The sequence below is a fragment of the Pholcus phalangioides genome, unplaced genomic scaffold, assembly GCF_987345545.1.
Source record: "Pholcus phalangioides strain wild (caught in Gottingen) unplaced genomic scaffold, Ppha-v1.0 ptg000032l_1, whole genome shotgun sequence".
NCBI lineage: Eukaryota > Metazoa > Arthropoda > Arachnida > Araneae > Pholcidae > Pholcus > Pholcus phalangioides.
The window spans coordinates 7,818,806-7,845,199 of record NW_028301622.1 but is presented as its reverse complement, the minus strand read 5'-3'; the positions used below and the strand labels follow the sequence as shown (position 1 = coordinate 7,845,199).

Below are 26,394 nucleotides of genomic sequence, written 5' to 3'. Positions count from 1 at the left end.
AAACTGCATATTACAAAATTTTATTTTTTGTTTGCAGAAAGCAGAATATCAAAGAAACTTGCTTAAACCAGAGCTCAAAATGTTCACACGAGATCCTTCTGAATACACTGAATTGGAGGTTTTGATATACAACATGGATTTGCGCCTCAAAAGTGTAAGATTTTATTTCTTCAAAATTATTTATTATTTATATAATAGAGGCTATAAGCTATTTTGTAATGAAAAATCAATAGTCATTCTAATAAATTAAAATCTGATATAAAAATTCAAAATTTCACTCAATCAACAGTTACAAATACAAATACAAATACAAATACAACGCCACAACAGGCAAATTGCCCAACAAGGTGGCTGAACATCATGGATCCCCGAGCCCCTACCTACTACTGCTACACCACACATGCACCCCCCCCCCCCTGCGGAACCCCCCAAAGAATCGGTAAATGCGGAAATGTGCGTGTACGTGTAGTGCAACCTGACGTATAGTTTGTTTCTGTGTAATGCTTGTTATGTGTAGTGCTGTCATCTGCCCCCAGTTTTACTAACTATGAGTGAAGTGTTATGGTTGAATGATTTACCGTTGTAGGACTGTTGCTCTCTGTGGCGAGACTTTTTAACGGGGAGATCGGCTCGCATTTGCGCCTTGAAGTTGGGAACCACAGAAAACCAACTTCAGCCGACCACCACTGTGGGGTTCGAACCCGGATCCTCGCATCACGAGTCCGGCACTATAACCACTCGACCACCACAGTGGACAGTTAGGAATATATAAATGGTATCTTTTACTCATAGATTTAAAAAATAAAAAATGTGAGCAAGAATTCATTTATTTAATTTTTTTAAAGCAAGGTTTCCCAAACTTCTCAAAAATCACAGAAATGTGATTGAAATTTCAAAGATCTTAAGGGGGAATCCCTATCTGATCTCAAAGTACTTTAATGGCATTTTACATTTTTACAGCATATGAATTGTGAATTACTTAGTTACTGCTCTGAATGAAAATTTATCCACAACATGACTGGTAACTGCCTTTTCTGATCTCGCAACATCCTAACTCATTGCAGCGCTTTGTTCAGGAATCACTGGTCTGAAGTTGAGTAAAGAGCAGGCATTATTAGTTGTGCAAAATTTTTGAATTCAATTTTGTTTATTTTCTGCAAGGAACGGTAGTTATTTTAGTTTAGTGAAACTTAAAAAAGTTGATCTTAATAAACTAATGATAAAATACACGTTTCTAGTACAGTCTAGTTTTTTTTGCCAAAAGTTTGGCATTTTACATAGAAATTTTTTTTTCCAGACTGATTTTGATATCTTTCTACCAAGTAATTGTGTGTTGTGGGCAAACCTAGTAAAGTGGTTCAATCAGCAGTGCTTAGAAATTGAAAAGAAGGCAACAACACTGATCGGTAAAATTCTGAAAGAAGAAGCTGCTTTTGAAACAGCGATGTATTTCACTGAGTCATACAGTGCAAGCAATGTTTCCCCATCTGTAAAGAGCATTGTACGTGATAAGTACCAAGAAGTTTTGAATAGGTACTCTAGAGAGGTAAGTATGTAATTTAAAAATTTGATGAAGTTTTGAATTCTAAAAACGTTAATATCTTTGTCATTAATTTTTCTTCAATACCCGAAATACTTGATCACTGTACATTCCCTGTTGCATTTTTTTTTTATTACATCTAGTTTTCTTGTGTAATCATTAATTGCATCCCCTTGTTGGGGTGATCAATGTTATAAAAGATTTACCTACTCTGACCCTTTAAGCATAAATGAATTTCCTAAGATCGTTATGTCAAATCAAGTCCTTTACATTGTTTGTTCAAAAACTCTCTGACCATAATTTTCTGTGTGTGAACCAATGAAGAGCTAGGGAAGGGTCATTTGATGCTTGCATTTTTTCTTGCCTACAGAAGCTGCCTGTCGTTCACAAACCGCCAATGAGTGAGGTAATATAAGTGAGTGCAAAATGGCAGGAAAAACGTGAATAATGCTACTGCATTAATCATGATAAAACTGTAAATTCTGACTCAGATAAATACTCCTTTGTGATGATTATACCATGATTTGCATTATAGGCAGGGATAGACTTGGAAGTTTGGGGGGGGGGGCCACAATGATGTTGATGTCAATTCATATATACACATATATATTAGATCAATCAACTCCACCTTTGAAGCTTTGGGGGGGGGGGTCTTGGATTCAAAGGTGGAGCCTTCGGGGGAGAATGGGGGCATTGCCCTCCATGCCCCCCTCCTCATATCTCTTCCCCTGCTTTGCATACTTGTTATGAGCCACACCACTGGATGGAGCATGGCCATCTTAAGAGCATTGTTGGCCCTACCTGGAAATTCTAGAAAATTTCAACTAGATCTCATTTTTGTGGTGGGGGGGGGGGGGGGTCTTTTCTCTTGAGGCCATGGGCCATGCCCAGGTGTACCCATGCATTAAGATGGCACTGCACTGGAGTCAGAAGACAGTCAGCATGGCTTAGACAAGTCATGCAAGTCTGAAAACTCTCTGATTGAAATTCGATCATCCTGCATCACCTTAGTCCTCACTTGGTCAATAACAATCTCATTTCTAAATGTTGATAGTCTACCAAAACGTGCTTCACACTTCATTGATATTCAGCCATCTTTGAAGCAGTTATGCCACTCCTTTATCGATGTGATGCCCATTTCTTTATCTCTGAAGGTTTCTTGAATGTTGCGGATTATTTCTACTCGGGAATCACAAAGTTTCATACAAAATTTAATGCAGTAGTGTTGTGCAATGTTCAAATTTTTCCTGCCATTTTCTCGAAAACGAAAAAGTGATGGCGCTCATTTAAACTTCCTCATTCATCTGCGGTCTGTCTGCGAATGGCAGCTTCTGCTGGCAAAAAAAAATTGAAGCATGTGCACTAGAATTGCCTAAATATGTGCACCAAATCACACCTCCCTAGCTTCATTATTTGATGCACAAAAAATTTTTGTTGGATACTTTTGAATAAATCTTGTAAAATATTTTTTCTTGGATTATTTTTTGTTAGACAAAATTTATTACATAATGAATATATATACAGGTGTCGCAAATGGAGAATGAGTTTCTCACCTCTAAAGATTCCCCACCACATTATGCTGGTTATCCTGCCCTGACTTCAGCAATTATTTGGGAAAGGCACCTGTTGCACAGAATAAAGTCTCCAGTACTCATTTTCAACAAAAGTAAAGATTGCGGTATCACCGAAATGTTAAAAAAAGTAAGCATGACATTCTTGAATATTGAATAAGCTTAATACTTTGTTATGACTTGAATCATGGTTCTTTAAAACCCATAGTTTGTTGCTTGCTTGTACGATAGGTTTTAAAATTATTTTTTCATTGCAATTCTTTGATTGCACTGATTAGGATTTCTCAAAGTATATAAAATCCTGACACTTGCTCAAAGACTAGGGATTCTCACCTTACCCCCCCCCCCCCCCAATATTAATGAAGTCATTGACAATTTCTATTACATGTATCAAAAAAGTTGTTGATGTAAATGAAAATTGCAACACTAATTTGAAGCTTACTTGAGAAAATTATGAGAGAATTTACAATCGCTAAACCTAAAACTCAGTTAAAGTACCCCCATGCCACACCAAACTCATTTAGTGCCAGAAATTTCCGATAAACAAATCATACATACCAAGATAATAAAATGTTTCAACATTTTATGGTTCGAATTAGGGCTGGGTGGGAATTGATTAAAATTTTTAACTGGTTAACCAAAAATATTTGATATATGTTCATTCATCTCATCTAAAACATTATGTATGTATAGGAATGTAATTTAAACTATCAAAAATCGGTTTATTCAAATATATCAAGTTAAATTATGTAAACTTCTTCTTTAAAAATTATTCAAATTTATCTAATTGATTAACTCGACTGAAATTTTTAACTGCGATTAACAATTGATCGATTAACTAACTTGATTAATCGGACCATCCCTAGTTCAAATGAATTTTTTCCCCTTTGTTTACACTTCTTTCATTTATCACTGTTATTTTATACAAATACAAATACAATGCCACAACAGACAAAATGCCCAACGAGGTGGCTGATAAAAAGATGCCCATAAAAATATGGATGTCATATATTTCAAAAATACATCAACCCAATTAAAATGCAATTAACAATTTATGACTGGTTTTAAAGCACAGTCAGCCTTAGGTTCCACTTGATCCCTTATCAAGGCAAGTGGAACCAATGACACACTAAAAACTAAAATTAATCTTGAAAAAGGTATACTGCAGAAAATAAGTTTAAAACATTATTCCTAAAAATAGAATGCGTTGAAAAATATTCTCTCATATTTTTAAGAAGTTTCTTTGACTTCTCCAATGTAGGAGTTTGCTAGGTTAAAATCGCACTAATGAAAAAAGAGTTTCAACTTACCTTAGTCTAACTTATAGTTTTATGTGCAGTTTCCACCAGGGCTTAAATTTGCCCCTAAAATTTTCCATGTGCGATCACTAAATTTTAGTCAGTCTGAGGACAGCATAAAATTTTCAAAAATCTTGTCAGCATGTCTTTTTTGACTATTTTTCTTGTAAAAATTTATTGTTTTGGCTCCTAAGAAATTCAGCTACCACCTACATATGCTTAGTAATCAACACAAATCTGAATTTGTATCAGTGAGGCTTTGTAATTATGTATAGTTGTGCACCCTAGTGTGAATTAGTTCACTTGTGTAGTACTTGTTTCTTGGCTTTTTCTTCATCCAATTTGTCACCATGTAAGTCTTTTTCCTTGAAATATACCTCACAGAGTAATTTTCCAGTTCTACAGGAGCAATATTTGAAGTACCTATAGGGAAGGGGCATGGGTGGGTGCTTAACTAAGGCCCCTTTCACACGGAGCGGATGCGGGTCCGGAAGTAGTTTTAACAATTGGAATATACTGCGCCTTTCAGACGAGCCGAAAAATCTCCGCACCTAGGAAATGTTCATGCGGGTCCGGACGTCATCCGCATGTGTCAAAACCTAAGTGTGGGCTCCGCATCCGCACATAGAAGTTTTGACAATAGGTTTATTCGGAGCTATTCAGACGATGCGGATGCGGAGCGAATTCGTCTGCATCTTTGGCTACTTTTTGAAGGTGATTTTTCACTGAATTTTTTTAATTATTTGCCATAAATACCCTTAAAAACACCATATGACGGTCCCTGCTCATTAATATAATGTACCTACATACGTCTATCCCTCCGTTTCCTTCTGAGATGGAGATATAGCAACTTCAACTGCCTTTTGTCCATATTTGACAATTTTATACAATAAATCTGTCAACAACGGCCACTGACGGGACCAAAATTGTAAGCCATTACGAATATTTAATTGACTACATACTTTAATAACTTTTAAATTTAATTTAAAAATTTTAATTTTTTTCTTTTTAAATTTTTAAAATTATTTAAAAATATAAATATCTGAAATATTATTTTAAATATTTGTTATTTTTTAAAATTTTTTAACTGTTAATTTTTTTAAACTTTAAAAAAAATACTTTTATTAAACAACGCTATCCACGTACGGTGTTCACTCAGGGCCGGATTAAGACGTTTGAAGGCCCTAGCACTTGAATATTTTTGGTTGTTCCCCCGATACCTACTTAAGTTTACTAAGTAGGTATCTATTTAGTAGGTAACCTACTAAAGTTTATTTTACTCGATATTCAGTCTATAAACTGAAAAAATGAAATTCCTTCCCTTTTTTACTACTTGCAAATTCTTTGATATCTCCTGAATTTTTTTTTCTTTTTTTTGGAACATCGAAAGTTTTGGATGTTTTTGGATTTGATTTTTCGAACATTGGATGTTTTTGGAATTTTTCTTCCATATTTTTCCGAAAAGACGAATTTTTTTTTTCAAAATATTTTGAAAATGATTGAAGACATTTTCTCCCATCGATTACTTGTGAGGATCGGAATGAAGACATCTTTATTCCCATATTCTATGCGGCTCTAGATTAAACCACCAAAGAATGCCTCTAGGCTGCCTATGGCCACTGAATCAGAGGTGAAGGAGAAAAATAATTACAAAAATTGCGAAAAAACATTTTATATGCACGAATTTCGAACTAAAGATGCGGGCGATTCGTCCGCATCTTCAGCGCTCGTTTGAAAGGGTATGCGGACCCGCATCCGCATCTGCTCCGTGTGAAAGGCCTCTTAATGTTGTCCATTAGTCCTATTTCTCTGGTTCAGGACTTAGTTACTGCCCTGAATTTTCAGTCAATTTTGTGCCTGTACAGACTGGCCAGTGGCTTTTCTGCATTGATGTAATTTTTCTCAAGTTTGTTTGTTATTCAAAAAATAATAATTCATGTCATTTATTTTGATTTTTTAATGAAAAGAATATTTCTGGTAACTTGTGCTTCTTTTTAACTGAATTTGACTGGAAAAGTTATTGAGAAGTATGTTTTTTTTTCCTCCTCCCAAATCATGATAGGTTACAGATAATTACACGAGAGTGGCCAGAATGTTGAAAAAATACGAGAATGATTTGTTTGATAAGTGGGTTATTACCACTTCTCAAAGTATTCCATCCCTTCTACAAACGCCCCTGTTGAGGCAAGACAAGGTCAATCCATACTTTTCCCATATCACGGATTTAGCTGAGCAAGAAAGACTGAAAGGTATTGTTTAATATGTACATTGAAGTTTTTTTTTACTAATTAATCAAAACGGTAGGCTTGATCTGAAGAATGTTGTCCCTCACAATAATTAAGTTTTTTTTTTTAAAGTACCTCCTAATTTTTTACTATTGAATTCTTAAATAAGGGGGATTTCCACATTTGAAATCAATACACAAAACTCATTTTGATAGCTCTGTCAATATTTGAAATTATATTGATTGTGATTTATGCTACAAAATGAAGTTGCAATTCAGAATGAAAATTTACTACCATAATTTTCTGCATACAATCTATGGATTATATGTTTAGAAAAAATCTAATATTTTTAGTGTGGATGATAATTAATAATAACAGACTGTTGTGTATTATTTTGTATTTTTTTTTTCTGAAAGAGATTGGAATAGAAATAAATACTGTAACCCCCCTTTTTACAGAGACCATTGGGACAACAAAATATCTGTCAGTAACTCTAAAAAAAGTGGGGGGGGGGGGTTCTTCTGTAGCCTTTAAAATAAAACGTATTTATTATTTTTCTCTAAAAATGGGTGACCGTTCAGAGGGGTTTCACTGTATTCTAAAAAATTCACAACAGAAAAATAATTTTCTGAGGGTATCAGAAGGTGTATAAAAATGTGAGTTGTAGTAATAACAGTTTTTCTAAGAAACATGATCCACAACCTCTTCTGTTCCCTAAGGTTTCATTTTTAATGATACTGGTAACTACAAGAAATTTTCATGAGCAGATTACATGCTACTGCTGTTGGTTATGGAATACCCCCCCCCCACCCCCACCCCAAATAGCAAAATTAGCATGTGTGGATTATATGCCACCGCAGGTTTTAGTCAGGAAATTAGGGTACAAGGATTTGCTATAAATCTCTGTGTTATGGTATTTCTGTATATCCTGATTGGAATCATCTTTAAACTTCTGTTAAACTCCTGTCAATATAAACTTTTTCTTTTTGCTAATAAATTTTTATAAGTAGATAAATGTTTGCAGTTGAGTTATGGTAACTTGGCAAGAAAGAAAAACTACAAATCTAATAATTGAAGAAATCAGTGCAAGAACTAGATATCTCTATGTTATTAGGATGGGGGACCTTCTGAAAACAGTAAAAAATGATCTAGTTCAATGAATTTTTACATTTGAGATGTTGTGCTCATTTAGTTACCTGCAGTTTGCCTGTATAGGTTATATAGTGCAGGTTTGCATACCTGCCTATATAACCTTGGCAGGTACAGCAGTCATCCATTGCAGTTTAGTCAGGTGGTCATAATTCAGTGTCGTGTACGTACGCATAAGGTATGTTCTACTATTACAGTAAATACATGCATTATTATACATATGTATTAACAAAGGAAATCTTGAAAAAAATTATTTGTTTTGGTACTATATTTTGAATTATTCAGTTTCCTCACAAAGAATAATTTGCTTGTATTAGTATCAATCAAAGCAGTTATTTGTGTGCTTGTGTAAAGCATAAAATTTCTAATACAATTGAATGATGAACTAAAGAAGGTTTAGAAATGCTTGCATCATTCATAATCTTGTATCAACCATGCTTATATTATATTTACTTTGACTGTGTCTGTGAATCATACAGTTCATTATTTGTTTCTCCTATGAAATGCTATCTTCATTATCTAAAGACTAAACCAAGCCTTAAATTACAAAACAGGAATGGTTTTTCAATACTATCCATCTAAAAACAATCATGCTGACATCAGATACAGCTGAAATTTGATTACATTACTGATATTATTTTGATGCATTTCAAGCCACACATTTCAGATAGAGTTCAAAGTGAATGCTATAGTATAAAATGCTATTCAATTGCCTGTTTGCAATATGGTGTTCATCAATGCTTTTGTTCGCTACTTTTTTCATCACTTATTTCTTCCACGAAGGTACCATCATTTCTGAAATGAAATATTGCAATAATTTCCCTCCTGGCCTAGAAGAAATCATGGTGGATGCTGGTTACCTTAAGAGCATTGCAATAACTTTGCCTCCTGTCATAAACAATTTTGTTTCTGAGGCAAGCAATACAATCTTTTTTTCCTTTTCTTTTGCTTCATTTCTTTGATATGTTGCTTAACATAGTCTAAGAAATATTGATGCAAACCATATGTAGCAGTGATTTGAATTGAGTAATCATGAAGTATTCATATGATTCAGCATTGTTGAAAAACGGGAAATCAAGACCACAAAACAATCACAACTCTGACAACATAAATATTTTAGAGCCACTCATATACGCACACAAAATGTTCCTACATGTGCCAATTTGTTTGAAATTCTGCTGAGGTATGTGTACGATGTGAATGTTCAATTCAGTAGTAGTAAACACAGAAAGTTTGGGAATACCTAATTTATGTGTTCCTATTGTTCATGGTTTAATAGGCTTATATGAAGTAAAATAACAATCTGGTATATATTTTATTTCCTACAAATAAATTTATAGTTTATTAACCCTTCGGCTGTGGTAATAGTTGGAGAAATGCTTCTTTCACTGTGGCAGCATAAAAACAGTTTTTCTTTTTTTTCAGTTGTCTTTTGAGAAAGAAAGATGGCACCCAAACTTACACATTGTGAACTTAATACAATCGAAAAAAAGATGTGATACAAATAAAGAATCTGGCTTCAGACTCCACGATTACTGCCAGAATAGTAATTGGGGGGCAGGCAGGATTTTCATCACTACTCAGCAATACACACCTATACAGTACAAGTGAACCTGTCAAAGAATAGAGAAATAAAATAAAATAAAAAACAAGTAGAATATATACATGTGTATACATCATTTAAAGAATTTTATCTTAAAAAAACATTTCAAATCATCACAGGATGATGACAGCATGCTACGACACTGATACGTAGATGATGGGAACACTCTGAGGGTTAAACCAATGTAGAGCCTTGTGAAAATAGCCTCAATAATAATAATAATAATAGTCTCTATATTATTTTACTTGTTAACTTACTCACTAATTGGTCTTTCTTTGCTTTTTTGTGAAATTTGATAATGGTAGAGTTGTGTGGGGGTGTGTGAGTCTGTCAGTTTTGTTGAAGTACAGTTTTACATTAGAGCTATCTCTCTTGCATTATTGTGATGTTTAGTTAGGTAATCCTGTGAAAGAAGCAGAATTGGTTTTTCTTTTCATTTTTGTCTAAGCATTATTTCATTTTCCTTTTACCCTCACTCTGTCTCCTCTAACGTTATGAATATACCAATAATTTTTCAGAAATGAAGGTCATGCAAGAAGAAGAGGATATGGTTTGATGAGAAACATAATATGCAGGCTGTCCCAAGTTTGTTTGCATAGCAGATATCCCTGCAACCATTGATTTCTGAAACATGCTTTCAATTACAAGAACTTTGCAAATGGCGTGTAGTTACTTAAAATCTCAAATTTGTTTTAGGGGTCTTATGCATGAAAAATAAATTTTTGTTTTAGTCCCATTTTTTATACATGTGCTAAAACTTCATTGAAATGTATATCCCGCTCTAAAAAGTTATTTACAAAAAATTTCATATTTTTAATTTTTTTATTCACAATGAATAATAATTACATTTTTTGGTAATTATTGCGACAATTAAAGAATTTTTACAACTTTTGATTTAATTTACTTTTTGCAATTTGTGAACCAACCCCCTTAATCATTGGCGATAAATGCTTGAAAATTTCAAAGTCACATGTCTCTGCTAATATTGCATTTAAAAATATGCTGTTTTTGGTGAATAACTTCTCAGAGCCACATTCGAGTTTCAGTACTTGGAAGTTTTAGCACACGGGATCTACATAAAAAGTTAATTTTTCTATTTACATGTACATAATTCCTTAGCAAATTTAAGACATTTTGAGTACAAGATTCATCGAAAGACTACTTATTTGTGGAGATGAAGATTACAAGGAAGAAAATTCATCACTGCCCCCAAGGGGACTCGAACTCCGATCTCTCGCTTGCCGGACGAGTGCTCTACCCAGGGGCGAAGCCAGAAATTTCGTCCGTGGGGGGGGGGGGGGGAACACTTTCATTTCGGGGGGGGGAACCAAAGTGACAGAACAATGAATTTATCCATCTTTTTCCCTTTTTTCGGTAATTTTCTCACATTTCGGGGGGGGGGGGGGGGGTCTGGTCCCCCCCCCCCCGAAATGTGAGAGCCCCCTTCAACTATACAACTATACAACTATACTGCCCCCTTCAGCCCCCTTCCCCCCCGCTACGCCCTTGGCTCTACCATCTAAGCTATGGAAGCAGATAGAATATTTCAACCTTGGAGCGTATATATATGTTGAAAGGCACCGTACATGGACGGTGTCAACAATCAACTAATAGCTCGTGAATGACAAAGGCCAACCAGATAGCCATATGCATATAGAAACATCCTCTCCACTTGTCAATACAAGATTCATCGGTTTCTATATTCATATGGCCATCTGGTTGGCCTTTGTCATTCACAAGCTATTAGTTGATTGTTGACGCCGTCCATGTACGGTGCCTTTCAACATATATATATGCTCAAAGGTTGAAATATTCTATCTGCTTCCATAGCTTAGATGGTAGAGCACTCGTCCGGCAAGCGAGAGACCAGGTTTCGAGTCCCCGTGGGGGCAGTGATGAATTTTCTTCCTTGTAATCTTCATCTCCACCAATAACCAGTCTTTTGATGAATCTTGTATTGACAAGTGGAGAGGACGTTTCTATATACATTTTAAGTAATTAGCTTAGAGGAAATACACTATGTTTCCAAAAGTTTGTGACCTTTTTGGAGTTTAGATATTATCTCGAATTTCTAAAAAAAAAAATACTGGTGAATCATTCTGAACTTTCTGTCATATATAATTTATATTTGTACTAACCATTTCCAGTGAAAACTCAGTCGCTAGTGTATTTAGATGACTGACAAAAAATTAAATAAGAAAAAAGTTTTTATCAACAAAGTGTTAGAAAAAGCTGCAAATGTATTGCAACTATACAAAAAATTATAGTGCTAACTTTGTGCAATACTTCTGTGTATTTTTATGTGAATAGCACATATATTCATGAAGACATACACTTAGCAGCCAAAAAAATTAGGATCACCCTCACTCAAACTTAGGTTCATACGTGCAGCGCATGTGCTGACGTAATAAACCGTATTTGCTGATGAAAAGCTTTCTCCTGTTCAGAAGCATCAGTTAAAGTTGCAGTTTGCCTGTTCATGAGGAAAACAAGAGATTTGAGGGACTTTGAATGCGTCGTGGTTGTAGGCGCCAGAAGGGGTGGTTCCAGTATCTCCAAAGCCACTAACCTTGTTGGTTTATCTCTTAGAACAGTATCTTGGGTCTTTAAAGAATGGCAGCTAAGCCAAAAAACTTTGAGTGGAAAGCGGAATAGTGGGCAGAAATATTTTGTGAATGAAAGATGTGCTAGGCTACTGGCACCCATTGTGTGCAGCAACAGAAGAACTACAACACAACAAATTGCAGTGCAATACAAATCAGGATCACTGCAAAGCATGTCCATACGCTCTACAAGACGGATCTTAAAAGGAAGTGGTTTTAATAGCTAGCGACCAACAAGAGTCCCTTTGATTTCGCTGAAAAACTTAAGAAAACAGCTTTTATGGGCTAGAGAATCAATGAGTCAAGATTTCTTTTCCATGGCATTGATGACAGGATCCATATGTAGTGCAAGCAGCATGAAGACATGGATTTGGCATGCCACATGACAACTGTTCAAGTGAGTGGTGGTGGTGGTGGCATCACGTTCTGGGGAACATTTTTCTGGTATAATACTCTTGATCCTTTATTTCTATTGGAAACATTCATCAATGCCAGCTCTTACCTCCACATCGTTGCTGACCACGTGCACTCGTTTATGGCCATAATGTTTCCTGATGATGATTGCTATTTCCAGCAGGACAATGCACCTTCCCACAGGGCTGGAATTATCTCAGATTGGGTTGAGGGACATGATTCAGAGTTGCAATTGCTTCAATACCCCCCCCCCCTTCCCTTCCTCTCAGTCACCCGATTTCAACCCAATCAAGCATTTATTTGCAGAAAACATGGCACTATACATGAGACATATTGTATAGAAGTTTAAAATGTCACAAATTATTATTCAATGCATTATGAGTATTTTTAGTAAATGATTATTAATTGTGCATGCGCTAAAATATAAATTTTATTTTTCATGATTTGATTGCCAGATATATAGAAAAATCCACACAAAAAAATTTCCAAATTAATCCATTTCTAAATAGCAAAAACCTAAGATAAGTGTTTTATCATAATACTTATGTATGATATCCAAATGAACAAACTGAAGGCAAAAATGAAATCACAGCACATAATCGTTAATCGTATACCAATTTGATTAAAATCCCTTATAATTAAATTACTTTCAGCAAGTCTCGAAATTACAGCTCACAATATCATATACATCTTTCTGAATTTTCACGACATTCATGTGAATTTTCGTATAAGTTGCGCTATATATCTTGCAATCAAATTATGAAAAATAAATCATATTTCCTGCGCATGTGCAATTAATAATCATTCAGTAAAAATACTCGTATCTCATTGAATAATTATTTGTCACATTTTAAATTTCTATACAGTATGTCTCATGTATAGCGGCACGTTTTTTGTTAATTTTGCAAAAATCCATTTAAAACTTGGTATGTTATAAGCAAAAAACATGGGATGAAAATTGGAATTTGTGTAGAAAACATTTCGTGAATATACATGCTATTCACATAAAAATGCACAGAGGTATTGGACAAAGTTGACACAACATTTTAAGTTGCAAGTCATTTGCAGCTTTTTTCTAATACAGTGTTGATCAAAAACATTTTTTTTCTTATATTATTTTTTGTCGGTCCCCTAAATGCACTCGTGACTAAATTTTCACTAGAAATGGTCAGTACCAATATAAGGTACGCATGACCGAAATTTCAGAACGATCCGCCTAGTATTTTTTTAGGAATTCGAGAAAATGTCATAACTCTAGCAAATGAACTCTCTTTTGGAAATAGCGTATATAATCTTAATACCACCTCTAAGGTATGTCATTTTTGAAATTGAGATTATGCTTCTCTGAAGTCCGTGGTCACGGAGATATCTGCTGTGCAAACAATTTCGGATCGCCTTTATAGGGGAAAGAGTGTGGATATGGTTGATGGAAATCGAATAGAAAAACGTGCTCCATTCATATATCCCCCCTTTTCCCCCCATATATCCTAATTAAATATTAACAAATTGCCAGTTTCGGAGATTTGTGTATTTCTTCGTTTTTTTCGTGTTTTTTTTTTTTTTTTTCGCTGGCACTTGCACTATAAATCGTTCAAAATCTATTACTAAAAACCCGTGAATACAGGGATTAACCTATTTTCTCTATAAACTCCATTCTGACAAATTATAGCTTACTTTTGTCTAGAATCCGTATTTTTCACAAACTTATTTGTAAAAAAATTCAGCGGATTTCGGCTGAATTTGTATGCGGTGCATGAATTAATGCATTTTTATATTTTTCTTGATTTTTTTTTTAAAACACGTTTTCGGCTGAACCAAGATCAAGACTATATAAGCAATAACAAGTCGTTAAAAAGCCGCGCGTAATATTTTCCAAGTCCACATTAGAAGTGGCCGATGAACAGCAGGAAAACAGAAGTTGAACACAAATTGAGAATTTTGGTTTTCCTAGAAAATTATGTGCACAAAAACAAGTTTAAACAAACCCAGTAAACAAATTTAGAGTGTATCAGACGTTAGTCTCCATCTTTTGTCGCGGTGACCACGACGACGCTTTCCGAGAATAAACAAAAAAAAAAAAATGGCTGAAAAACCAGAAGCTTTGTTGACCGAGGAGCAGGTCAAAGAATTCAGGGAGGCCTTCGACTTATTTGACGTTGACCGCGACGGCATGATTTCGACGCACGAACTCGGAACCGTAATGCGTTCGTTGGGCCTGCTCCCGTCGGAGGCACAGCTGCAGCAGATGATCTCCGAAGTAGACGCCGACGGCAACGGTACCATAGATTACCCAGAGTTTCTGCAACTCATGGCCTTGAGAGTGAAAGACAACCTAACGGAGGACGATGTCAGGCAAGCCTTCAGCATCTTTGACCTGGACAACGACGGATTCATCTCCGCTGAGGAGCTGCGGTACGCCATGACCAATCTCGGGGAAAGGCTCACCGACGAAGAGGTGGATGAAATGCTCGCAGAAGCGGACGCCAACCGCGACGGTCGCATCGACTACGAAGAGTTCGTCGTGATGATGCGGAAGAAGAATTAAAAATTGGATGGTTTTTTTTTACATATTTTGACGTGTTTCAATTTTGATTTTCTTTTTTAATGTGCGTCCAACTCGCTTTCTCAAATCTCCGGTGGCAGACACTCGTCTCGTGCTCGAGTGCTCTTCCCACGTGAACGTTCTTATCTTTGTTTGATAGATTGAGGACGTTTGGCCTTGTGTGTAACTAATGTATTTTTGAAGTCGACGAAAGTGCTCCAAATCCATTAATTCTTATGTTTCGAACTGGTTTTTCGTTCCGGATTTCTTGTTATCGCGGCCACTTTGTGATTGAGAAACAAGTTCGTTGTGATTTCTGTCAGTGAGTCGTCTCACATTAAAGTTTTATGAATCGCATTTCTATAGTGGTACTGCGTCGTTCGAAGTGTTTTTATCTAATTGTCTCGTGGTTTCTTGAATCTAAATGTTATGTTAGTTTAAAATATGATAGCGACTTAATTTTTGTTTTTCCCCCATCCTACCTAACGTAAGCCTAAGCCCTATCAAACATGTTGCACACACACAAGTGCACTCCGGGCGCCAAGAGGTTCCATCCGGCCCGGGAAAAGTGTTCCGGCAGAAAAGTATCAATAACGCAAATTGATAATCACCTAGGCTGACCATATTTCCTTTATGAAAGTAAGGTATATCACGCACACTAATTATATCGCAAAAAATTATCTAGTGCTAGTGAAGTTGCCAATTACAGTCAAAAAAAATTGTCAGAGGCAAGTAAAGTAGCTAGTTTTAGCCCAAAATTTTTTCAGTGGCCAGTAAAGTTGTCAATCGCAGCCGCAAAACAATTGTCAGAATCTGCTCACCTCGGAGAATATTGTGCGAATATTCATCCCATGAACTGTATACAAATTTATGGCCCGCGAGCGGCAGAGTTACCGCTTATCTGCGCCGCGGACTGAAAAGGTTGTGCACCTCTGTCTTAAGACACCGATAACGTTCTCGATGAGGTTAGATATCAAAAGTCCTTTTCCATGAATAGGAATCAAAACCTTTACAGGATTCCCGGTGACACTGGAAAGTCAGCAGGGAGCTCAAAAATAAGCATTGAAAGTGAAGATTATTTGGCAAAAATCAGGGAAATATACAATGTACAAAGCAACTTCACTAGTTTGAAAACGTGTCTCGGGCCACTTAAGTAATTTGGAAATATGCCGCGGGCGTCTTATGTTCTCTGGGACTGTGCCACTGGTCATTCAGAAGATCTGTAAACTCAGCAGTCACTTAAGGGATCTGTGAATGTAGCCACTTGAGTTGTGTGGAATAGTGCCGAGGGACGCATAAGTACTCCGAAGCAGTGTCGCAGGAGGTTACTCAAGTGATCTGTCACTTGAGTAACCCGTGAATGTGGCGTGACCCACTTGAGTCATGTAAAAAAATGTGGCGTGGACCAGGGGCGTAGCCAGAAATTTCGTTCGGGGGGGGGGGGGACCAAAGTGACAGAACAATGGATTTGGCCATCTTTTTCCCTTTTTTCGGTCATTTTCTCACATTTCGGGGGGGGGGGACCAGACCCCCAAGTCCCCCCCCCTCGCTACGCCCTTGGCGTGGACCACTTGAGTGATATGGAACTGTGCCGCTGGTTACTTAAGTAACGCGAAACTGCATCGCGAGTCGTTGAAGTACTCTGGAACTCTTACACAGATTATTGAATGATCTGTAGAAATGCCGCGGGTAACTTGAGTTGCCTGCTGTGCAACCGAGTTCATTTTTACAAAATTACGCTTGAGGTCCCGGGTCACGTCAAATGACTCCGAGGGCCACGGTTTGAGCACGTATGATGTACAGCAGGGCTTCTCAAACTGTTCGCCACCAACCTTGATCAGGGGTTCCGTGGCATGGCGGTTCAACAAAGGTTTTTCGCAGAGAATTCACTCAGCTAATTCCATTAGAATTCGCTTGGTTAATTCAGAAGCGCCGATATGAAAAAAATAATAATAAACATTGAGGTGGCTGAAAGTTTGCAGCCGTCTCATATATACGGGACTCAAGCTTAACTGCACGGGGTGAAGGTGCGTTACAGTGAAAATTTATCAATTATTGGTGGGGGGGGGGGGGGGTTTAGCCTTCCTCACAAAATTTATTGGAGGGGGCTCAAATAGTCTCAGCTCCTAGATTCCGGTGCCTATGGGTTAATTCCATTCGAGTTTCAAAACGGGAAGTTTTAATGAGGGAAATGCCCTTCTAAAAGAGACTGTACCATGGCTCTTTTCTGAATCTACTGATCACACAATATTAGACACGCTAGACTGTTGGGTATCCGTGACAAAATATTTCGAGTCAATTCACTTTTTTGAGGACAGAACAGTGGGAAATTGCCCTGGTGGTGATAAAAAGGCTCGGAGAATCTTCAGTACGCTCATTGACGATATTTGAAGTTTTATATGCATACATCGCCTTTACCGATAACACGACAATGAATGATTCACAAAAAAATAAATAAAATAAAACGCAATAAAACGACATTAAATACACGCGTGACTTCCGGCACCCAGAGTGGGTTGAGGTTATCGTGGGTGTTAAATTTTGGACAAGGCCATCAGAGACCTCTTATGAGCGAAGACACCCAAGTCTTGTCCTGGTGATCCCATGCGCTAAATCGGCCCTGTTGTAAAAGGAAATGCAAATGCGAGAAAAAGTAGAGATCATTCATAAATGATACAGAACGATATCATCCGAGACACTAACAGGGATCTTAATAATTCGGGTATATGAACATATCCGTGGCCATTTCTATATATTGCTCGTATTTAATTTCACTTGATGCAATGGTGGTTATTCTTCTGATTTCAGGAGAAGATGTTTACGTCTAACGTGAAGTCTCTAAACGTGGCCATGCACAAATTACACAGTATTTTGGGTGATTTGAACTACGCAGAGGTAAATTGTGTGTAATGTACATTCAGATATATGAATTCATTGAAATGTTATTAAAAGAAATTGCGTGCGTTGTTAGGAAGACACACATCACGGTTTGCAAAAATTATAATTCCTCATCGATATGAAGAGGAATTGTAATTTTTTCGTGGCTGTTACTGAAATTTCGAAAAAACTTCTCAACATCAAATTCTTCGCGTGAAAAATAAAGCTCTTCATAAATTATACATTTTTTCATTATGAATAAATACCAAGTCCGATAGTGATCTCGTACACTCGCTATACTACAGAAGTTAAATCTTCGTACATCATATGCCTTATTTAACCCATACATGTGAAGATTGACCCATACATGACAAGGATGACGAGAGATATCTCGCCTAACTTGATGCCTTTTATTTCGACAATGCGGAGATATCGCACCTTCTTGAGGTTGATCGTCCACTGGAAGCTGTTTCGTCAACATCTTCGGGAATCATACATATTATTACTTTCGTCTGCACCGAAAGATGTCGACCTTATAGTTGTTGATAAAATAATAAATTATAGTTAACAAAAAGGTCGGAAGAGTGAACTAAATTCCATGTGGACCATTCGCTCTCTAATCCCCTTTTTATCATGAAAGCCTACACGCTTTTATAATTCCTGAATGTGAACCCTAACGTGATAAGATTGAATTTTCATTCTTTTTCGAGGACTAGGCGAAAAATTTTGTTAATTCGGTATTTTGAACTCTTTATCTCTGAACATTTTGATGCACGAATATTTCCGTCTCACTTAAAGAGCATTAATGTCAATACCGTATCATAAAATCAATGTATTTATGACAATATACACAACATTTGATTCATTTTTACTTTCAGGTCAAACTTTACGAAGACAGGTTGTACGAACTGAAATCGGAGATCGACTTGGGATGTCAGCATTTGCTCTGGTCATCTATCGGGGTCGTACAGTACATCGATCAGATAGTTAAGGTTTGTGATTTTCACTATTTTTTTTTAATATAATCAACCGTATGTAGTGAGTATATCTTCGAGCACTTTGTCTATTATAAATCTGCAGTATTTCTGGTTTTCGGCAAATATGGACGACTCGGTTTAAGCAGAGAAACAGTCTTCAGATCTCACAGAAAGAAATTATTTGAATCTTTTTTGCAGCGCATTGATTCCTTCGGGTCGTTGATATTTCAAGTGAAAGACATCAGCAAAGAGATCGACGCTAAGATAGAAAGCCTCAGGAAAATCCAATTGTTCCATTTCAAGAAGTGGAACGAGGACAATCTGCCAATGTGTCAGGTTTCAAACAATTTCGTTTGTTCTTTAAATTAAACTCCAGGTCTGTTACCCATAAAAAGCACTTAGGTCAATTTTCATTAATTGAATCATCAGATTTCTAGGGTAAATCTCTCATTCTTCAGCATTTCTTTTTCCTCTCATCAGATGTTCTTCAAGGAAAGCGAGGGTCTTATGCTGGCGGCTATGGCGGAACACGTGAAAACGCACCGCTCCATCCTCCTACTTCTGTACAAAATCGAATCCTTGATATGTCACAGCTGCACGGGTCGTGCCAAGCCCATGAAAGAATATTACATCAAGTGCGAGATCAAGATACTGCTTGTATTGGCAGAGGTAAGGAGTCACATCCCATGTTGTTATAATGTTGTATATCTATAACTTTGATTGTATGTTTCTAGGCACCCAAGGACGTGTAGCGAAGCAGGGGGGGGGGGGGGAAACCTGAGGGTCTTTTTTTTTTCTTTCAAACCGAGCACAACTTAAGCCTATCACCATGACTTTTCAGTGCTGCCATCTATATTTCAGAAGTGAAGTGAGTGAGTGATGTGTTATGATTGAATTGCATTTGTATTGTTTGTAGGTCTGTTGCTCTCTGTGGCGAGACTTTCGGCCCGCATTCTCGCCTTGAAGTTGGGAACCACAAAACCAACTTCAGCCGACCACCACTGTGGTGACGGTGGTGTTTGAACCCGGGACCTCGCGACGCGAGTCCGTCACTGTGACCACTCGACCACCACAGCGACAACTTGAGGGTCTGGTGCCCCCCCCCCCCCCACGAAATGTGAGAAAATTACCAAAAAGAAAAAGATGGCCAAATCTATTGTTCTATAACTTTGGACCCCCTCCGAACGAATTTTCTGGCTTCGGGCCTGTAGGCACCAGAAACATTTTTTTAGAAGCCAAATCCTCCTCCTCCCCCCCAACCCGAGAAATATAGATCCAATAATAATGTTTCCACTTTTCCAAGCGATTCCCTTATATTTTAGTAAATATGCTGATATAAATTCAAAAAAAAAGAAGAAAATTCATCAGTAGGTCATTGATCATTGATCATTTTTGTCGCACCACGGTCATTTTCTGCAGACGAGGGCTAATTAGACCGGGATCTACAATTTATTGCCGATTCCGAACGGCAATCTTGCTTTTTATACTCATCGACAGGTTGGTGCGCTAACCCCTCGATGGCTCCCCGTGGTAGCAATTTTTTCCTGCGGTCAAGTCGCCGTTTTTTGTTGTACCCGTGTGTCAGGAAAGTTTTCTGACAAGGACGAACCGGGTATCAAACTCTCGACACCTCCAACCATCCTTTGGTACTTTAGGCGAGTATCTTATCGACCTGGGTTACCGCGCCCTTCATCAGTAGGACTCAGATTTTTATGACCCACAGATGGAACGTTGTTGGTGATAGATTTTCGTCGCCACTACATATATGTTAGGTTACCGAGTCGTTAGGTATTTAGGCGACATGAGGATCCTAATGTTACAGAGAGACTACGAAGATACTGAAATCGATATCGAGTCACAGGTGCCGAAATGAAGAAAACGTGTGGGGGGGGGGGGGGGCTAAAAGTTTTCATTTGTCCTGTATATATACAGGGCCGTCTTAAGAGCATCATGGGCCCCCGGGCCAAGTGGCTTTTCTAAGGCCCTACGTGATAAATTCTAGAAAATTTCAACCGGATCTCATATTTGGGAGGCCCCTATTCTCTTGAGGCCCCCGGGCAGGCCCATGCGTTAAGACGGCGCTGTATATATATATATGAAACTCGAGTCCGTATGCAGAAAAGGTATTGATGCGTTGCACTGTATATTTCTTAATTATTGGGCTCTCGACCCACTCGTATGATTTATTGGGGGGGGGGGGGAAATTCAAATGGCCTAACCCACCCACCCTAGTTCCAGCGTCTATGTTTCGAGTAATCCAAGATACTGGTCAATTGAACGACTTGAACTGCTAATTTTCCCTTGCACGGTACCTTTACATGGGGAAACAGAAAAAGCGGATTTAAAACCTACCTCAAGAATTTTCACCAATGACTGCTTTACATTTCTTTCCTTACGAAGTAAAAAAAGTCAAGTGGGTGCTAGAACTCCCAATGCTACCGCAATATTGCACATGTAAACGGAGCTTAAATCACTTCTGAACCCTAGACAGGGTGCAGTTTTTAGTTTCTCCTTCATACTATCTAGAAATATTTGCCATCAGTATCCTCGTGTTCGTATCCCCTTTACATAGCATATAGAGGAGGGTGGGGGCGATTTCCCCCCCCCCCCAGTTCACCTAAAGAAGAATACTTTTTGGCATTGGTGAGCGGTTGGAGGTGTCTACTATACGCACCCTCTGCGATCCGTCCCCGACCCTCCCCACTCATTCGAAGATCCTGTATCCGCTTATGTCAGTGTTTCTCAAAGTGTGCGTCGCGATGGGCTTTAAATATTGATGTATGTGCCTTTTTATGCTTTGAAATGGTTCATTTATGAAGTATAATATCTACTAAACTACTGTAGGGAACCGCGAATGAATCATGAATAGGGCAAGTGTGCCGTGAGTGACAGAAGTTTGAGAAACACTGGCTTATGCCTATACATCAGTATCCCAGCGTGATTAGTCGGTTAGGCTCCTTAGACGCCGGACAATGCACTAAATCACCTTGTATAAGAAGATATCGCGGTGTCTCTCGTTACTTTACCAATAAGGAGTTTGGTTATCAAATAATTTAAACACCTATTTTCGAAAAGTGCATTATTTTTATTATATGCAATGAAGTAACAGATTACAAACGTCGCTGCCGTGTTTAGCAAAGAGGTGATAATCCGATTTATAATTTCCCAGATGCTGAATGAAAACCTTGAGGCTCTATCTTGGTCTTTGGAAACGCACATATTTCCATACTTTACCGCCTTATTCAAGTCTACAGACGCTCTGGTCCTGTCTTCCACAGAAAACGCCCAGGACACCTTCCAGACTTTCCTAGTGAACTGCGTGAAAAGGTAAATCAAAATCGTCAATATAATTTATTCAATCACGTATAATGATGTACGCACATATCGAATGTATTCATTTCTCAGAAATGAACCATCACCAAAATCAAAATTATTACGGTGAAAATAGTTTTCCCGGGATTGTGTGTATAAGGTTCATGGATAGACTCGATATAGATAGATACTCTATAGACGATTCAGAATCGTCAAAATTTTTTATACAGGGTGATTCAGAACTCATGGGAAAAATTCAAGGTGTGATAGAGCACATGCAAACTAGCAATTTCTGTCGTACAATGCATGGTCATAATGCAAGCGGTGAACCGCTAGAGAGCACCGTCCCCCTCCTGCGCACGCTTCGGGCCAGAGGGCTATGTAGAAAGATTCAACTTGGCTCGCATTGTCTGAAACGTTGAAGACAAAAGGACAGACGGTAGAGAATCAGCTCTTATAATTCGATAACTTAAAAACGTTCTACAATTTATTTTCGGCCAGAGCAAAAACAAAAAAATCTTGATTCGTGTGTAACGAGAAGACCGTTATAACGAAAACGTTTCTCGTAATTGTGAGCTCCCTTTCATGGTGAGCTCATTTTTTATAGAACAGTCTTACACTATAAAACATGACTGGATGAGTGAATACAGTGAACCCCCTCCCTCTTTTACGGACAAATTTTCCTTTCCCCACCGGTGTCCGCAAAAGTACACAGTAAAACCTCGATAAAACGATGCTCTGCGGACCAAGGAAAAAATATCGTTGTGGAGAGGTTATCGTTATATCGAGAGGTAGCATTATCAGTAGTCACCTGATTTATGTTGTTGGTACCAGAGGTGGATTTACCCGCGTCTGGCCGCAGAGGTCCAGGCGCGACTCCCGAGAGAGGGAGGAGGTTTCGTTCGCGAGACCGGCCGTTGCCTCGCCCCCGGGCGAGCGGCGGACGGGTATCAGGGACGCTGGGTGTTCTAGGAGTTATCCTCTGACTCGCGGTACCCGCTGGGTCCCGTTCAGCCGCGACGCAGGCACGCGGCGAGAGGTGGATTTACGGCTTTGCCTCCCTTCTCCCGTTCCAATTTGATGTTCTTGATTGTAATTGTTCAAATTTGCCGCTCCTCTGAACGTGCCTCTCTGGGTTATATCCCCTCTTAGGCCTCCTGTAAGTACGCAACGGGTTAGTACCACCATAAAATGCATTTCCAAGAATTTAATCGCAATAAAAGTTAGGATTGATAAATTCAATTGTTCCATACAGTTAACAGGTGTTAACAGCATTTTGGTGTACTACACAGAAAGTAGCTTCACGGCAACTTCATTTACGTTCATTTTCGGACGGTAGATAGCGCAAAATACCGATGCTCTATAGGGTTAAGGTCTGGAGATCTGGCTGGCCAATCCATCCGGCGAATATCCTCACTCTCTAGAAAATCGTCGAGCAGAAGAGCTCTATGTGGCCTCGCGTTATCGTCCATTAAAATGAACTCAGGGCCAACTGCACCCCTGAAAAGGCGAACATAGGGCTCCAAGACCCTATACCTCACACCAGTCACAGTGCCTCTTTCAAAGACATGGAGGGGTGTGCGGCCATGCAACATGATGCCTGCCCAAACCATTAAACCTCCCCCGCCGTAATGGGCGATTTCGCGGGCATTGGAGGGTAGGTAGCGGGTCCCTGGTTCTCTCCATATGAACGTACGGCGAGAATCGGTGCTTAGGCTGAACCGGGACTCATCAGTGAAGAGAACGGTCGCCCATTGATCCATACTCCAATCTCTATGCAACATGATAAACGGATTCTCCTGTCCGTAGAAGTGAGCGGGACGCAAACAGCAGGTCTTCTTACAAACAACCCTCTCTCATGAAGTCTTTTGGAAACAGTCACCCTTGATACACGGGTTCCTGTGGCTGCATACAAGTCACGAGAGAGCTGTTTTGCCTCGCTATAGTCGACAAATGGCGATCTTCTCTGGCCGTCGTGGCTGTTGGACGACCTTGCCCAGGCTTTCTCTCGATGGATCCGGTATCATGGAACTGTTTCCATAAGTTACACACGACGCTGGGCGTTAAATTGAACTCTCTACAAATCGGGACTTGAGATTGGCCTCCTTCTAGCCTCCCCACAATTCATTCCATCATCTAAACTTTGGTGGTTACTCATTTTTACTGTTACAATTTGAAATTAACCGATTGCTGCAAAATAACAGCAAGAAATTCGCCGAGGTGTACTAGCGAACGAAATGCGTCTTAACTTACGCGCGCTTATAAGGCCTGTTTCTCTACTGGCTCCGCTTACACACACGTGTACGCTTACGTATTTAACGCACAAGATTTGCATTTTTGTCTAGAAGCAGTGGTTTTACATTCAGTTCAGTTCTTTTCATGAAATTCGATAAAATATGCACATTCTCTTAATTTATTTCACCAGTGTATATATATATATATATTTTTTTTTTCCAGTATTGATTGAAATGATATACGCATTTTGTTTCTAGCACTGCCATGTTCAAAAGGTGGATGGACGGAACTTGTTTAGAAGCAGTCACCAAATCGGACGACGAGAAAGACCACACGTTTGAGTACACCTTCTATTCGGACCTGTGCCTTCACCCAGAAATAAGGGATCACATAGCAATGGTAAACACGCGAGTGAAAAACTACATTTCCAAGCTTCAGAACGATGTTGGTTACGTCCCCTTAATTCGTATTTAAGAGACATGTTGGGCAGGTATTATGGGTTTTCTGTGCTGATATCATACCAGTTTTTGTTTTGTCGCATAGAAAAAAAAATTTACTCTTCTAACACTTCGTTTCTTCATTTGAAGGCATTTTGCATATAAAGATGCTTTAAAACAGTTATTCTGAGACAACTTATTCTTGATTCAATAATTACTAGCATTTCTTTTTCCCGGTGTTCTTAGTGTTAAGAACATTGTTGATGAACTTACAAGACTTAGACACACAACTATCTTAATTCGAGGCCACATCGACGTTGCTTGGCGAATTTTGTCTTTTCCTCGTCAAAATGAAACTTAACATTTGTTCGTTCGTGATCTAGCGCAATTGCTACACTTGACGCAAGTGACATAATTTTGAAGGCATGGGCGGAGATACATTGTCACGGGGTCGACCAACACCACCTATGGCAGAAAGCCTCCTCGCGAAGCTTGTGACGTCACTGAAGTCATTTCACCTATAATCATTGGATATACTGGAAAAAAAAAAGGGTAAATATTTCTTATACGTCTGCCTGCGTCATCCAATGGCTACAGGTGAAATGAATGAATTCAGTGACGTCAAACCTATGGAAGGTACTGCCGACTAATCTAATGTGTATTCGTACATATGAATTATCATCATGGCCCAGGGTTTAAGCTAGATAAAAAATTCCTTTAGCAAAATGCTGCAATGCTAATGATTGATGGTTGGATGTCTACTCGTTTCGTACCTTCTCTACGCATTTTTGCAAAAGCGGCTTCTTTCGCATTTTGCGAAAAATGCGACCGTAGCTTAAACCCTGTCATGCCCCCGACTTTCAAACCCATCTCCGCCCATGTTTGAAGGTAAGAAAAACGTAGACAAGGAGCATTTTCGGGGTAAATCCTTTGAGAATAACGTTCCCCCAGAAGCCGGGTTCAAAGATCGCTGAGATTCGGGAAAACTTCACAGCTATTTACTTCGTGCACATATTTACAAGAGAGCTGAGTTCATAGCCGAAAATTTGAGGAACGGGAACATCACAAATCGGCCCCAACGTATTCATCAGTTCACATTGCACACTACTTAATACATATTTTGCGAAAGTAATAGTAAAAGAACGATACTATCAAAAGCCGCAACTGGGGAAGGGGGGTGAGCCCGAATAAAGGAGACGCAAATTTTATATTTTAACCCCAGTCTTTGACGGTAGCAATCATGTCAGTCTTATGTAGAAATGTTTTTGACTCAATGCTGTAGGCAACATTACAAGGGTGCGCCAAAATATGTGCTTGCTCCAGCTGACAAAACATCTAGTTGCGGCCCTGCTATCATGCAATAAAAAAAATAGTTTCTTGAGATCATCTAAAATGTTATACGCAGGGTGACGTCAGAAGTAATGGATGTTAAACCGAGGTCAACATTGATAACTTTCAATCTCACCCTGTGTATAATGTTAGTTTTTAAGGGTTCCTGTACCATAATGAAGTTTACTCAAAATTAGGCACCCCGCCGACATTGATTTATGTAACACTGAGGTCTGAGCATAACAAAAGTTTTGAGAGCTTCAAAAGGTTGGATGGAATGTT

At 38.4% G+C, this 26,394-nt stretch overlaps 2 protein-coding genes across 2 annotated transcripts in view; both read left to right on the top strand.

Annotated features, from left to right (window-relative positions):
• LOC149066860 (dynein axonemal heavy chain 10-like) overlaps positions 1 to 24,967 on the top strand; it is a 48,330-nt gene extending 23,363 nt beyond the window's left edge. Inside the window, exons 10-20 of the mRNA XM_089253229.1 lie at positions 38 to 154; positions 1,298 to 1,546; positions 3,065 to 3,241; positions 6,472 to 6,658; positions 8,567 to 8,697; positions 17,754 to 17,840; positions 18,701 to 18,814; positions 18,998 to 19,135; positions 19,280 to 19,468; positions 21,969 to 22,126; positions 24,604 to 24,967. Of these exons, the coding sequence (XP_089109355.1) occupies positions 38 to 154; positions 1,298 to 1,546; positions 3,065 to 3,241; positions 6,472 to 6,658; positions 8,567 to 8,697; positions 17,754 to 17,840; positions 18,701 to 18,814; positions 18,998 to 19,135; positions 19,280 to 19,468; positions 21,969 to 22,126; positions 24,604 to 24,820 (1,764 nt within the window). The 3' untranslated portion in view covers positions 24,821 to 24,967. The remainder of the gene's footprint in view (positions 1 to 37; positions 155 to 1,297; positions 1,547 to 3,064; positions 3,242 to 6,471; positions 6,659 to 8,566; positions 8,698 to 17,753; positions 17,841 to 18,700; positions 18,815 to 18,997; positions 19,136 to 19,279; positions 19,469 to 21,968; positions 22,127 to 24,603) is intronic.
• Positions 14,278 to 15,008, top strand: LOC149066861 (neo-calmodulin-like). Its single transcript, XM_089253149.1, has one exon. The coding sequence runs from the start codon at positions 14,484 to 14,486 to the stop codon at positions 14,946 to 14,948; it is 465 nt and encodes a 154-aa protein (XP_089109275.1). The 5' UTR covers positions 14,278 to 14,483; the 3' UTR covers positions 14,949 to 15,008.
• Positions 24,968 to 26,394: the final 1,427 nt, after the last annotated feature.